General features: G+C 43.2%; 1 protein-coding gene and 1 long non-coding RNA gene across 11 annotated transcripts in view; one reads left to right on the forward strand and one right to left on the reverse strand.

Annotated features, from left to right (window-relative positions):
* Positions 1-1,553, reverse strand: part of LOC114577923 (uncharacterized) — a 9,660-nt gene extending 8,107 nt beyond the window's left edge. Inside the window, exon 1 of the long non-coding RNA XR_003698398.2 lies at positions 4-1,553. This is a non-coding gene — a long non-coding RNA (uncharacterized LOC114577923). The remainder of the gene's footprint in view (positions 1-3) is intronic.
* LOC108000830 (focal adhesion kinase 1) overlaps positions 1-13,695 on the forward strand; it is a 31,529-nt gene that overhangs the window by 7,650 nt on the left and 10,184 nt on the right. For 2 of the 10 annotated variants that reach the window (XM_062074467.1, XM_062074470.1), the window contains exon 2: positions 7,867-8,430. The exons of 1 other annotated variant lie outside the window; for it this stretch is intronic. In XM_062074467.1, the coding sequence (XP_061930451.1) occupies positions 8,348-8,430 (83 nt within the window). In that variant the 5' untranslated portion in view covers positions 7,867-8,347. Of the gene's footprint in view, positions 1-126; positions 266-4,485; positions 8,431-9,600; positions 11,788-11,886; positions 13,489-13,695 lie in introns of those variants that run through there. 7 more of the 10 variants (XM_062074464.1, XM_062074465.1, XM_062074469.1 and 4 more) reach the window with 6 other exon arrangements.

The raw sequence follows: 13,695 nt of genomic DNA on the forward strand, positions 1-13,695 counted from the left end.
TACCATGTGTATAGTTGAAGCAGCTTCGCCAGAGCCAGAAGTTCTTGATTGGTGCAGCAACCGGGTTCCATGACTCGTTCCGAAAATAATCGTCGTATTTTTACCGTCTCTTTATGCCCACTTCGGTGCCGCTGGAAACCGCGTAAAGTGGCGTTAATTCGACGTGAAGCAATACGAACGTTGTCACGCCTTCGTCATTCCAACGAGAAGATGCAATTATTCGTCATTGTTTCGTTCTTATAAAGAGATCATCAATTTTGTTATCGTAATTCCATTACAAATTCTGTTAATTTTATTAAAAGATATTTTGATTTTCTTTGAAGATCAACAAAAATTCAATTTCTACTTAATTTTTTCTCGACGAAACAGCGCTAATTTTTCCGCTATGTTCACAATCTACTCATGACCTACTCGCGTGGCGGTATATATATATATATATATATATATGTCGTCTGTCGTCTGATCTTCGATAAACGCTGCTTCCTCGTAGCCTTATCTGAGCTTTCTGTCACGCGAAACTTTCGCCACCACGGCATCCAACTATTTATTTGCTCGCATTTCACCCAGGCACAATGCACGTTCGCCAACGTCCACGTATATACGTATATATTCGATAGAATGAATATCTCTTCGCGACACGTGTATAGAACTTCGTCGTCACTTGGCTTTTCACGCGTTAAAACACAATTGAAAAAGTAAAATCGTAAGATCTTTCGATCGATGATTAATGTATCTATAATTTTTTCGTATCTATAATTTACCGATCAATTTTCATAGATTATGCATAAACGTGTAACGGGAATTCAAGATATGGTTGAATGATGAAATTAATCGATTAATCGATTCGACTTGGATTGAACGACTTCTCGACTTGTTTCGTTCAATCTGTCGCATCACTGGAACGAAATGGGGAAAAGAAAAAGAAGAATACGATTGGCGAAAATGTCACGGAATTTAAGATTTCTTCTCACGTGTTCCATTCGTTATATCAAAGTTATTTCGCTTTAGCTCATCCATCTCTCGGAAAAATGACTCATGAAGCGCATTAAGTACCAAAAAAAAAAAAGAAAAAAAAGAAAAAGTACTAACCAAACAGAGTTTTTACCGAAATAAACACATTTTATGATTCGATTGCGCATATTTTTGGTATTCGATCAATTCGAAATTTTGTCTTCGAATCATTTTTGATTCATCGATGACTAAAAGTCGAAGCTTATAGATTAAAGATCATCGAATTCGAATTATTTATACTCAAATATTAGATTTTCACTTCTCGTTTCATAGTTTGTTATTCTTCGTTCCGTCTTGATTTCGAACAATCCACACTCTCTTTCCACATTGAATTCACACACACTCTTTACTGAAATGACTGAAATGACACCGTATATACCAGGAATTCGGTGAAGGAGATACATTTTTCCTTCACGAAGATTGGCGATCGGTGCAGGTGAATGAATCCTTGCGATTCGCATTCGCCTCTTTAGCTTGTCCATCGACCCTAACTAGCTATTTATATACACGAGCTTCTTGTCTCTATGCTCGTTCCTGTGCTTCTGCGTATCTATCTTGAAAAGATAGGTATAGTATAGATCTGCGCATGTTCACGCACTGACGAATCCGCTAACTCGCTCGCTCGTGACCATGCGCAATCACTTATAAGCAACGAAGACATCGATTTATAGAAAATAGAATATACACGAAATATAGAATATTTCGTATCGATTATGCTCGTTATAAAAACGAACTGGTTTACATCTATAATCATATTTTATTTCGAATCGCGTGATATAGATCTGCGTTTCACAGGATCTCTTTTCAAAGCACACGATGCATATTTATATGAATAATATTTACTTATAAGACCGATCTATTGCTGTTTTTATATCGTTTTATATTTACTAAATCTAATCCGTAGCAAGAAAGGAAACGAAAGATAAAGTTCCATGACATTTTGAATATCATAGATTTTTTCTTCTGGTGGTAATTGGCAACCGCGAAATTAAATCTAAATCCGTGACAAAAGTGAAAATACTCGACTTCGGTTTCCATATATTCGTCACGTGATTTTTTCTCTCGCTACCCTTTTCTCGTTGCGCGTCGTCGAGGAACGAGGCAGCGCACGTTCACGAAGGAGGAACAATTGCCGATGTTCCATCCGTTGAATCACCTGTCAATAGCCGTCGAAAAAGGAAATAGGAGTAAGCGCACTATGCTCACCGCCATGTTGGACCACCGTCGTCACTCGGCAAATATGCTCGCCGCATAATTATTAAGGGCGCAGCTGCGAGATGGCACGTACACCTTTTTTCAAAACCACCGCTATGCACCTCCATCACGCGACTACGTATTCCTCGCGTGTATATAGTATTGGTTGGAACGCGTCCGCAACCAGGGACAGGAAGTGTCGCGATACGCCATCCGCATCGTCGTTTATGGCCACTGCATATCGTTCTCCGATCGAGCAATTTACTTATAATGGTCGTTTCGTGTTTTCTTAACTCGCAAATTAGGTAAAATTCTCGAGGAAAGAGTAGCCGTAATATTAACGTAAGGGTAACCTAACCTCGAAATTGTACGTGTACGTACTGTTGGAACTCGAGTTTTCTTTTAAATAAAATATTATCGAGTTTTTCACTCGGAATAATTTTAACTTAAAAGAAAAGCTAAGGCTTAAAAAAGCTGAACTACGTGTGCACCAATGTTTTCTCAAGAGGGGATTAATTAAATTATACATTCCTTCTTTTCCCCTATAGATACCCTACAAGTTTGTAGCTTCAAAACCAACGATTGTCATCGAAGCCCCTCTCGCAATTAATCCTCGTCCGATGAATCGTCTCGCTTCTTCATTATCCTCTTACTCGAACCGTTAATTCGTAGATCGACGTGATACATCGCGATCGAATGTGCGCGTAAGTCAGTAGTCCGCCGTTCGAATGTGCGCGCGTGTGAAAGTAACGATGCGTGGAACCGGTGTCGTACGTTTCGAGCAGGACGAAACGCATCCGAACCAATTGCTCGACGCCCATTGTTCCGCCTATCGCACGCGAGTGGTTGGTTCGATGAACTTGGAGATACTTTTGTTCGCGTGAATCGTAACGCGGCGCGAACCTATCGGCATTTTATTTATTCCTCGGCTCGTTTTGTTCGGAAGGCAGAGGGCCGCTTTTGCCGTTGCTCGATACACGAGCGCCGCATTTATCATACGTTCTATCGAGCCGTGCGAAAAGGAGAGAGCGTCGACGTGAATTAACTCGTTGATTCACGTCCTCATAATTTTTCGTCTCTTTAAAATTTAGTTTACGAGAGAGAGAGAGAGAGTACTTACTCGTTGCATTCTTCAAATTTAAAAATCTGTATCGAGGAAATATCCAACTTTTTTTTTTGTTTTAAATTTTATAAAATACTTGTGAATTCGATAAGTTTGCGAGATCGTCTATTTATATGTACAGTTATACGATTTATGAAACCGAGGCGTATATCCAATTACAACCAATGGTAATTCAAATCGACGATATTAAATCAATCGCGTGTTCTAACACGTTTTGTAATTAATAAATCTTTTTTTGATCTTTATTTCTGTGCTCGTTCCGACACGTTTGATTTTATCGCGCGCAAAGAAATAATTTAAATAAATGGCAACTGGAACGGAAATGGGAATACGAAATACACATAATTCGAAGGGATAACGTCTCGTGTAAATTCTCACGTCCACGTGGCTGTTATCTGTCCGCTTCGTGCGACATACGTAACAACGAAACGAACGAAACGAGTCGATGGGAAAAACGTTGGTGATAAGCGGATGATAAGGGATGATGCTCATTGTCGGTCGCGAACCGGATGACGCGTATAACCACGTATGCCTGTGCGTGCTTGCGTATAGTACAGAGTTCAAGGCCGTCTCTCATGCACCGAACCGTGTAATTACTGAGAAAATACTTTTGCGAAAATACACGCACTTGGAAGGGAAGGGAAACTCGACAATGGTAAAACACAACGTTCGAAAAAATACATACATATATATATATGTGTAATATCTTGGAAGAAGGATTCGTTTATTCGCATTTTTTTCTTTTTTTACTTCTTCTCTTTCTCTCTCTCTCTTACTCGTTAGTTAGCGGCAGCTGTCAGCAACGATAGACCTTCGGTCTGGCCGTGGATCGATAATTCAACATTCTCACGCGGCCTTCTCTACGAAGAGAAGGAAACGAATGGACAGAACAGGATGAAAAGAGGTTGAAAAGAGGGACGCGTGGAAAATAGCGCGCGCTCTTTCCATTCGCACACTAATTTGCATTCGAGGTGTATACATATAGAGGGAATCTCCCTTTTCGACGGGAGGGGGAGTATTTCGCGTATTTCAGCGGAGCAAAATAACAGGATGAACGGGAATCGGGGTTGATGAAGCTGTCCCGAACACGGTGTTTCAGACGGGCAATGAAATATTCGATCAACGTGGATCAACGTTTTGAAAATGGAAACTTTGAGAGAGAGAAGGGGGAAAGGGAGAAAAATCGACGAACGGCGATATCATTTTTCTCCCTTGTATTATTCGAAATCGAGCTTGTCGATGCAGACGCGTCAAGATTAGCTACGTGCCGGGAATTCTGGTGTATATATCGGGTGAATATCGAAATCTTTCCGTCTCGTCGTCGTCGTTCGTCGTTACAGAGCGGAGACTTTAATTTTCCAGCGATCGATCGAGCAAAGAAGGGAAAAAGCATCGATCGCGCATCCCCCCCTCGCCGCCAATTTATCTCGAACGCGTAATTTCTCGTTCTCGTTTCTCGACCGAATGCTCCACATACGCCCTACTTCTTATCACGCATTTATATGTATTTACTTATTATTTCGATAATAATTCGCCGATCGACGGATGAATCAAATTAGGGAAAGTAGATACAGCTTTACACTCTTCTCCGTTATTTTCGGCATCCTCGTCGACATTTCGTTTATTCGAATCTAATTTTCCGAAAGAAAAGAAATTTGCCTCGAAATTAATCGATCGTTGGAATTATCACGAGCTCTTCTGAAAAGTCAAATTAACAGCAAAGAAGAATATCACGAAGCATTTTGTTGGCGAGATCGGTCTAATTTTTCGAAAGAAAAAAAACCTCTATCTGAAATTTTCCAAAGTAATGATTATTGGAATATCGAGCCTCGAAGAATCAAATTAAGAATAAAGAAAAGAATATCGATTCCCAATTACTCACTCGCACTGACGAACAAAATCCCCGAGCAGAAACAATGAGATTCTGAGAGGAATGTCATTATTAAATGAAAAAACTGATCTCATCATCGAATTTATAATTACGTATATTACAGCAACGTTCTCATTCAAAGCTGTGCCCAATCGATATTATATCGTGCACGAGCCGCGTATAAAGATAGGCGAAAATTTTCAAGAGGTTGCGGATAGAGGTCTGCGACCTGTGAGAGGGGAGCTGTGCAGTGAATATTCCATTCGTAGTCACAGGATGTGGCGGGAGGGTTGTGTATGCGGTATATACATGTATATAGGCTCGAACGGGGTTGCGGCTATTCCGGCTACCGGTTCTCGAGGGTTGTTCAGCTATCAGGGACGACGAATCGAACGCCTCTACGCTTACTCGTTCCAACGTGCGCCTCCGCGTTGTCGTTGATACGCCGAGCTGTATTAAATCGCCTTTCCTGGACTTAATTTCAGACGAGATGACTGACTACTAGAAAAGGAGGAGTAACAATCGAACACGATAGCAAAAGTATTTCAAACGCTTCTTTTTTAACCTTCGAATTATATTCCGAAGAGAGGTTATGTTATACTGCTCCGTAATCGTCCTCTTCGTTGGGATCGGTTACGTTCAAATACGCGGACATTGCGGTCTAATTGCGCGTGGCTGCGGTTATTATTTCCCGCTGTTCCTTCCCCCTCCCCCTCCCCTCCAAGGTCGCGTTCTTACGCTTCCCTCTAAGCACGCCTCCGTTCTAGATTTCTCCGATAAGAGGAAACGAATTCAAGCTGTAACCGAGAGAGGAAACCAATTCCGTTAATGGGAGGGAGCGATCCACCCCCCTGAAAGCAAACCGCAGTTTGGCAAAGGTGAGATCGAATTAAACTTCCGTTCCAGCCAAAAAACTCCGCCCGAGAGAATCTCCATTTCCAACGTTTGAAAATTAAACTTCCCTTTTTTCACGTCTCGATGGAAATGTACACACACACGCATAATATACGGTGTATATTCGGTGTCAAAATAACACGCGTAGAAGCACAGCAGGGGCAGCGTCCGGTAAGGCTTTGGGGAGAGAGAAAGAGAATAGCGAAGAGCAGAGAGAGAGAGAGAGAGAGGGAGAAGGTGAACGCTCGCCCCTGAGCCGCGTGTGTCGGGGGTTGCGAGCCGTGTCAGGATCGGGGGAGGGGGGAGGCGCAGCGGGGGAAGGACGCCGGGCGTCGCGGCGCAGGCTGCCGCACCCAGCAAAGCGCCTGCTCCCCTTGAACCGGCAAAACGTATACCTGACGCAACCGTGGAGGAGACGGCGACGAGAACGCGCGTCGCTCCCGAGACACGCTGTTGCTAGGCGCGCTCGTTTTCGGTGCTTCCATTTCTCCCTTCCCTTCCGTAACCCTCCACGGACCGCGTCCGCTTCCGTTTCCGCCAAGGTCAGCCCGACTATCCCCCCCTGCGTTTATTATACCAGGGAAAACCAGCTTTTCCTTCCTTCTCCCCTTCTGCGTGTGTGTGTGCGTAAATATATATGTATATGTATGTGTATGCATATCTGTGTGCGTGAGAGCGTGCGTGTGTGTCGTCGAGAAGCACTTGGTGCTTTGGCTCGGGCCGTGTTCGTGTGCCGACACGCGGCAGAGAGGAGATTCGCACGCGGAAGAAGGGGAGAGAAAAGGTAGTGAGAAGGAAAAGGAGCTGGGTGGTGGTGGTGAGGAGGTGTCGTGAGTGAGCGTGGTGGAAACCCGTGGTGTGTTTGGGGAACGGGAGGGATCGCGGTATCGGCACGTATGGGGCAGGAAGTGGCTCAAGTAGAAACTAGTGGGTGGGTGACGAGAGGAGAGGAGGAAGATTTCGAAGCGGCGTGTCAAGGTTGCACGACCTTGATTCGGTCAGCGACACGGGCAGAGCACGGCTACGCTTTGCAAAATCGGGCGCAGATTCGAATTTGCGTGCCGAGCACGCGTATCTCGCTTCCCTACGAATTTTCTTTAAAATTCTCTCCTCCTTCTTTCTTCTTCCTCCTCGATATAGATCGATTATTATTATCGTTGTCGCTCGTTCTTCTTTATTGTATTAGTTTTGTCGAAATTTTATCGATCTACGTAGTAGGTAGTTTCGAAGAGAATTTCTTATTTTTATTTGTACCCCGTCTCGTTTCTTTCGTTGGATCCATCCGTTTCGATTTCCCTCGCTGGATTATTTCATCGCGCTCTATTACAGCGCGTACATACGCGCTTTTGAAGTGAGGAACGTTTAACGCGGAGAAACCGTTTAGGAAGCTCGCCTTAGGTTAATTACCGTACCAACGGGAATAACACTGCGGTGGTCGACTCTGCGGAGACTGCAGACAGACGTGGGTGGTGTCCATCTTGAAATAGATCACATACCTTGCCTTACGAATCGTGCTGATGTTTCTTTCGCGAGATGTATCTTCTTCTCGAACTTCGTTGCTCAAAACGAGTTCGATCGTATCGAACGTAGCTCCCTCGTTTCGCTTTTGGCGGAATTCAAATCGCAGCCCCTACAGCCCTGATTTATCGTTAGGCGGTGTCTTTGAGACAGCCACGCGAGAATCGAGAAGAAACGCGATCGTATTGCTATCCTTTCTTCTCGGTTCAAGTTTTCCGCTTTTCCTCCTGTTTGAAAACGATTATCCATTCCCCAGAAAGGAAATGCAGAAGAATCGAAATGGTGGATGATTACACAGGAGAGCGGTTTTAAAACCGACGAAATCGTGGACGTTCAAATCTTTGGTTAAAACTTGGTTAAAATTTTCGAGCTCCGGTGTACGTGTGTTTCCAACGGCAATATCGATTCGAAAGTGGCGATATAGCGAATGCAACGGAAAAGGAAGAAACATCGGTGGTGAACGAGGAAGTAATCGAATGAAAAGCAGCCTCGTGTATCCAGCGCGCGTTTTAAACCGTATATGTGACCGTTCTTCCTCCACAAATTTGTGCTTTGCTTTTTTTTTTTTTGTTGCCTGCTTTTTTTTGGTGCGATAAAATCGACCAAGTGCGAACAAGCGACAGTGAAAGAAGAAATTTACGTTCTACAATAGAAAACCGATTGTGCGCCGATGAAAACGGTGACTAGTGGTGGGTGATGATCAGTGGGCCCACCGTTTCGAATGAAGTGGTTTTAGGATGATGGTGGAGCGTGTCGAGGACCATCTCTTCATGTATCGACGTCCCGTTTACCGGGTCTTCCAGTACCTCGAAACCACCGAGTAAGTAAAAGAAAAAAAAAAAAGAGAGAAATATGCGATTATCCAGTTTATCTCCCTATTCTATCTCCCGATACTAAGAGACAAAACGGAAAAAACGGCCACAAAGGGTGAAAAGATGAAATCGTGTTTCTCTCAACGAATCGAATCTCCATAATAATGCGTATGAGGGCTTTTGAAAAGTTTGGCCGGAGGGTTTTCCGGGTTGTCTCTCCTTAGACATGGTGGGTATCCAGTTAGAATCTCGAGGACCGCGAAACAGACGTTTAAACAAAAGGGATTGACTCGTTTGAAGAGCATGCCCAATGGCAATTTGCGTGCATAAAGTCTTTGAAAGAGAGAGAGAGACAATTTCTCTCTTTCGATTCGCGAATGAAGGAAAATGCCGTGAGAAAAGTTCGATTGTTGGATGCGAAGAAGCGAGAGAGAGAGAGAGAGAGAGAGAGAGAGAGAGAGAGAGAGAGAGAGAGAGAGAGAGAGAGAGAGAGAGAGAGAGAGAGAGAGACGGAGAGATAGTTTCGCGCGAAAACGGATTCTTCCTTTCGTGTTACATCGATAGGAACGAGTAACCATGGTGGAATTATCACGAGATCGGTTCCACTTTGCTAATTGCTTTTATTGAACTAAGCTCGAATAACACGATTCGTTACGGTGGCAAATTTTCTCGCCCGTTTCTTGGAGATTGAATTATCCACTTTTCTACGTGTTCAAGTCTTTCGATATACTTTCCGATCGAAAAAGATTCGTACTCGATTAAATAAGTGGATATTATTATTACTTATTCGCGATACAGTTAGGGGAAAAGTTGTACGTAGTTAGAAAAGTATTGAAAATGAGAAAAGTTTAAGAGAAAAAGTTCGGAAAGATGTCTGCTGCGACGATTCGCAATAGCTTAAACACCGATATATATATATGTATTGTTCGCTGGAAAGAAGTCTCGCGGAAAGGATGCAGAGTCTGATTGGTTAATTTGGAAGGAAACGCCTACTTTCACACGTATTTTTGTTTCTACCATGGTGTTTGTCACATACACTAATTCAAACGATTTGTATCTAAACCTCGATGCATTAGCGTAGACATAGAAGTCGGAGAATTCCAACGTACATAATATATAAATTTTTTTACTTCTCATAATACGTATGTAGATAATTATGATTTGTAACGATAATTTAATTTATAGCAGATATATTAATATATATTAATTTATAATAGATAAATTAATTAATATTATGTCAAAATAATTAATAGTTTCGAAAATATTTTAGTTTTCAATCTTAAATGATTATTCGTAACTTTATAAATGAAAATAATTTTTTTGTAATTTTCAATATTCGAATTATACCTTTTCTACTACTATGTAATGTTAGAATTGTCAACAAAGCGTCTGAAACGGGGATAGGCGGTCCTAACGAAGGACTTTTTTTTCTTTGCCGTCCTGCAAGACTTTTTTCTAACAGTAGCTATACCTATGCTTTGTCTCTCCTCCGATCCAATATTCTTTCGTGAAAAAACTGAAAGCAGGATCGATGCAAACTTTGAAATGAAAAGAGCGTATCGTTAAACTCGAATTTCATTATTCAAGAAGATTCGGTCGAGGTTCAACGAACCTTTCTATTATAATTTTAGATCCAATGTCTGGAATAATTTCATCATTTTCCATGACGAGAGAACGTTGAGTTTTAATTTTACGCCAAATTACTTAATTTTTTAGAATTGTAATACTAGTAAAATCGATTGCCCGAAGAATTTTCATATTTAATGAAACACGATCATTTCGGATAGGAGTGGAAACAAGTTAGAAACGAGCTTGGCCGAGTGAAAGCTTATTTCTGCTACTTTATTATTTGGATAAATTTTCCGTACGATTGACGAAATTCTTGCCACTACAGGAATTCAAAATATTAAAAAACAAAATTAATTAGAGAAGGAAACGACTTTCGAATCTCGAAAGATGTGATATTATACACATTATTTATGCACATTCTATATATATTATACATCTATGTATTACGCAATGTAACGATGTAAATTATATTTCGATATAATAGTACGCTAATACATTCCGCATTCTTAATCTTCCATCTTTCGCCTAAATGTCACTAAACACCGGTAGCTCATTATCACCGCGAACCTTTCACGCCGCAACTCGATCGTGTTGCGAGGCCCGATATTTTGCATTTCTCCTATCCCCATTTCCTCATCCAAATAAATCCGACAAATTTAGTTTAATTTCCTCATTTTCGATCCCGGTTATTAACCGAATCGTTCAATCGAAACAGAAATGGAAGGTAAAAAAACTGGGAAACGATCGGAAAGTTTGAAAGACAGTGGAACGATCGACGTCTCCAGGCAGTCTGTCCGCGGCGACACGCGAAACAACTCGATCGCCATTCCGTTTATTTACGCCGTAGGAATTGCGGTAACCGTGGCGATTTTTCACCGACGTCCCACGCGGTGAAACAGAGAGGAAAGAAAGAACGGTCGGTCGGAGAACGGGGGGGATTGGATCGATCAGTTTCTGGTTGACGCGCGACGTCGAGACACCAAGAGCGTGCGAAACGTTGTGTTCGAGTAAATTGGTTTCTCCTCGAGGGGTTGGATCGCGGAGGAAAAGGCGCGGGAAAAGAGAGAGAAGAGCGGTATTCGCGTTTTTTCGTCTTCGCGTCGAAAACTATCGAAGCGGCGGATGGAGGGGAGATGGAAGCAGCCACCGCGAAATTAAAATACGTACGCTATGTCCGTTCCCCGCCTCTCCCCTCGTACTGTAGCACGGTGCCCGAGCATAAGGCTTAAAACCACCCCGGCCAGATGTAATTCAATTTGGTAAAACGAGACCCATGCGATCGTTTCGACACGGCGTCTCGATTCGCCTTGCATCGATCACGAGAGAATCGAGTGGACACGGTGTTGTGCGCTTCGAAGGAATCGAGTTACCGGTGGATGAAGGAAAGCGGAGAGGAAACGGATACCCGGACAACGACTATGAGGATCGATCGTCGATCGAGCAAATTTTCTTCGATTATTATCCGTCTCGATCGACGATACACGATTTCACCTCCCCTCCCCCAAATAATTTTAGAAATAAAAGGGGATAATGTTGGAACTGGTGGAGCGAAAGGCCGGCGGGATCTCGTGGCCGAGTTGTCGAGGTGAAAACTTGGAATCGGTGGGCAGAGATCCGAAGGAGATGTTGTTTCTCGGCCAAAGGGACAAAGTTTGCTCGAGGGGGGGCAAACGATGGAAGAGAAAGAACGGGGGAGGTTTACTGTGCTCGTTGGGCCAGCTGAGATGCAACCATACCCACTACACCCCCGACACGTTGGGCACGTGGAAATTTCACAGGGTGTCTCGTCCAAGAAGGTAAAATCGAAATAAGCGATTAAATATAATGCTTTCAAAGCGAAATAGGGGGGAACGAGGAAGCGAGGATCGCGAGTTTTCGCAGCTCGAAGTAAGCAAAGGTAAGCGAGCCTCGTTACGCGGTTGTGACGATGCAAGAGCGCAATAGAGAAAGTAATAGTGAAAGGTAAAGTGCGTGGGCGACAGTCGCAGGTGCGTGGTGGTTCCGATCACGGCGAGTCGAGCCGAGCCGAGCCGGTCCGTGTCGGGTCAGGGACAAGCTTCATCTACTTCTCTCTCCCTCTCTCTCCTCCTCTCTCTCTCTCTGTACCGTTGCTTCTTTTTTTCTTTTATCTTTGCACCCTTCGTCAATAGAAACGACTCGAGGGTTTCGTTCTCCCTGGAAAACACGATCGAGACTTCCCCTCGTTTCTTCTTTAGCTTCTATAGAAAGAGGCCAAGTCTTCGTTGCATTAAACAAAGATATAAGATCGTAATTACAAGTAGCAAAGATTTCGATTTTAGCGCGCAACTAACGAGGTTAGAAGTTATTTAATATTGCCGCGCACAATTGAATTAATTCCGCCCGATTTAGCCAGCCACGAAGACGAATAATCCGCAGGAAATGAATATTGATCGCGCGTTCCGAAAACTGGTCACGTGTCCCTCGTTACATCTCGATTTCAAAGAGATTCCCACCTCTTCTTGCGACGGCGACGTCGCGCCAATAATTATATTTAATCAACCACACCGGTTGCACAACTTGGTTACTTCGTTACTTCGACCGCTCGTTCTGGTTCGTTAAAAAATCTCTGTGTGGAACGGGATTACACGCATCACGCGCGTAGTTGCAATGGACAAAATTGAATAGCCGGTGGTTCCCTGCGTAAACGTCTCGTCCCTGACCGACGACGGCATTCCTTAGCCGGACGACGCTCGTAATATACATTTGCATTAATAGCACACGATGCGAGCACACGGCTCGTCAACTTTTCGAGCCTTAGAGGAGGCCAGAGACGATTTCGAGCGATGCGACGATGTTGCCATTCATTCCCGCAGGGATCCTCAATGTGTTTTTCAATGCCCCCTTTTCATCGCTCGAAATTGAAATAATCTTAATAACACAACAACAAAAGTGAGAACAAAAGTCCATCTCCGGTCGAAACACTAACTCCTTTCTTGAATTCCTCCTCGTTCTCTTCGGGATGCACGCGACTCGGGCACAGTGAATTGATAACTATGCGAGTGGAAAGGGAAGAAGTAGACGCGCGTATATACGTTACTTAAACACGTGCGCAGTCTCCTTTTCACAACTTTTCGTCGCGCTCGTTCACGCTACGCGAAATTTCTATCGCGGCAACAGTGCATAATCTATCCTCGTCGTCGCTGGATACGTTTAGGAAGGAAAAAGAGGAGAAGATTTTTCTTTCCCGATCGACGGGAACTGCGACACAACTATTATTTATCGTGTCTGGCATTTTGTTAGCTCATTTTGTAGCGTCATCGATGGAACCTTTCTCCGGAAAAATGTGGACGATACACGACCTGTACATGTCGATTCATCGACGAAGCTCGCGTGATTCAATATAATCATGGATATGAAGGATGTTATCGTGCAAATTTTAATCTGTTATCGATAAGAATTGAAACTCGTCAAAGTATCTAGTCGTTTCTCATCATTTCCGAGAGTGAAACCTCGGGTCTCTCTCCTCAACGAAAATGGTAATTAACGAATGTATCGCGAGTATAGCTTTATGTTTTTGTAACACGCGAGGAACAGCTGCGTACGATCGTATTCGTAATTGTTCCGCGTAAGTATATTGTCGTGAACTGTGTGCGCCCCTCTTTCTCTCGCGCAGATAAACGACGGAATAGCGAAAATTGAAATTTCTCTTAATAAAATTGCTCATCGTTCGTTTTGCAATTGCT

The sequence above is a fragment of the Apis cerana genome, linkage group LG4 (assembly GCF_029169275.1).
Source record: "Apis cerana isolate GH-2021 linkage group LG4, AcerK_1.0, whole genome shotgun sequence".
NCBI classification, from domain to species: Eukaryota; Metazoa; Arthropoda; class Insecta; order Hymenoptera; family Apidae; genus Apis; species Apis cerana.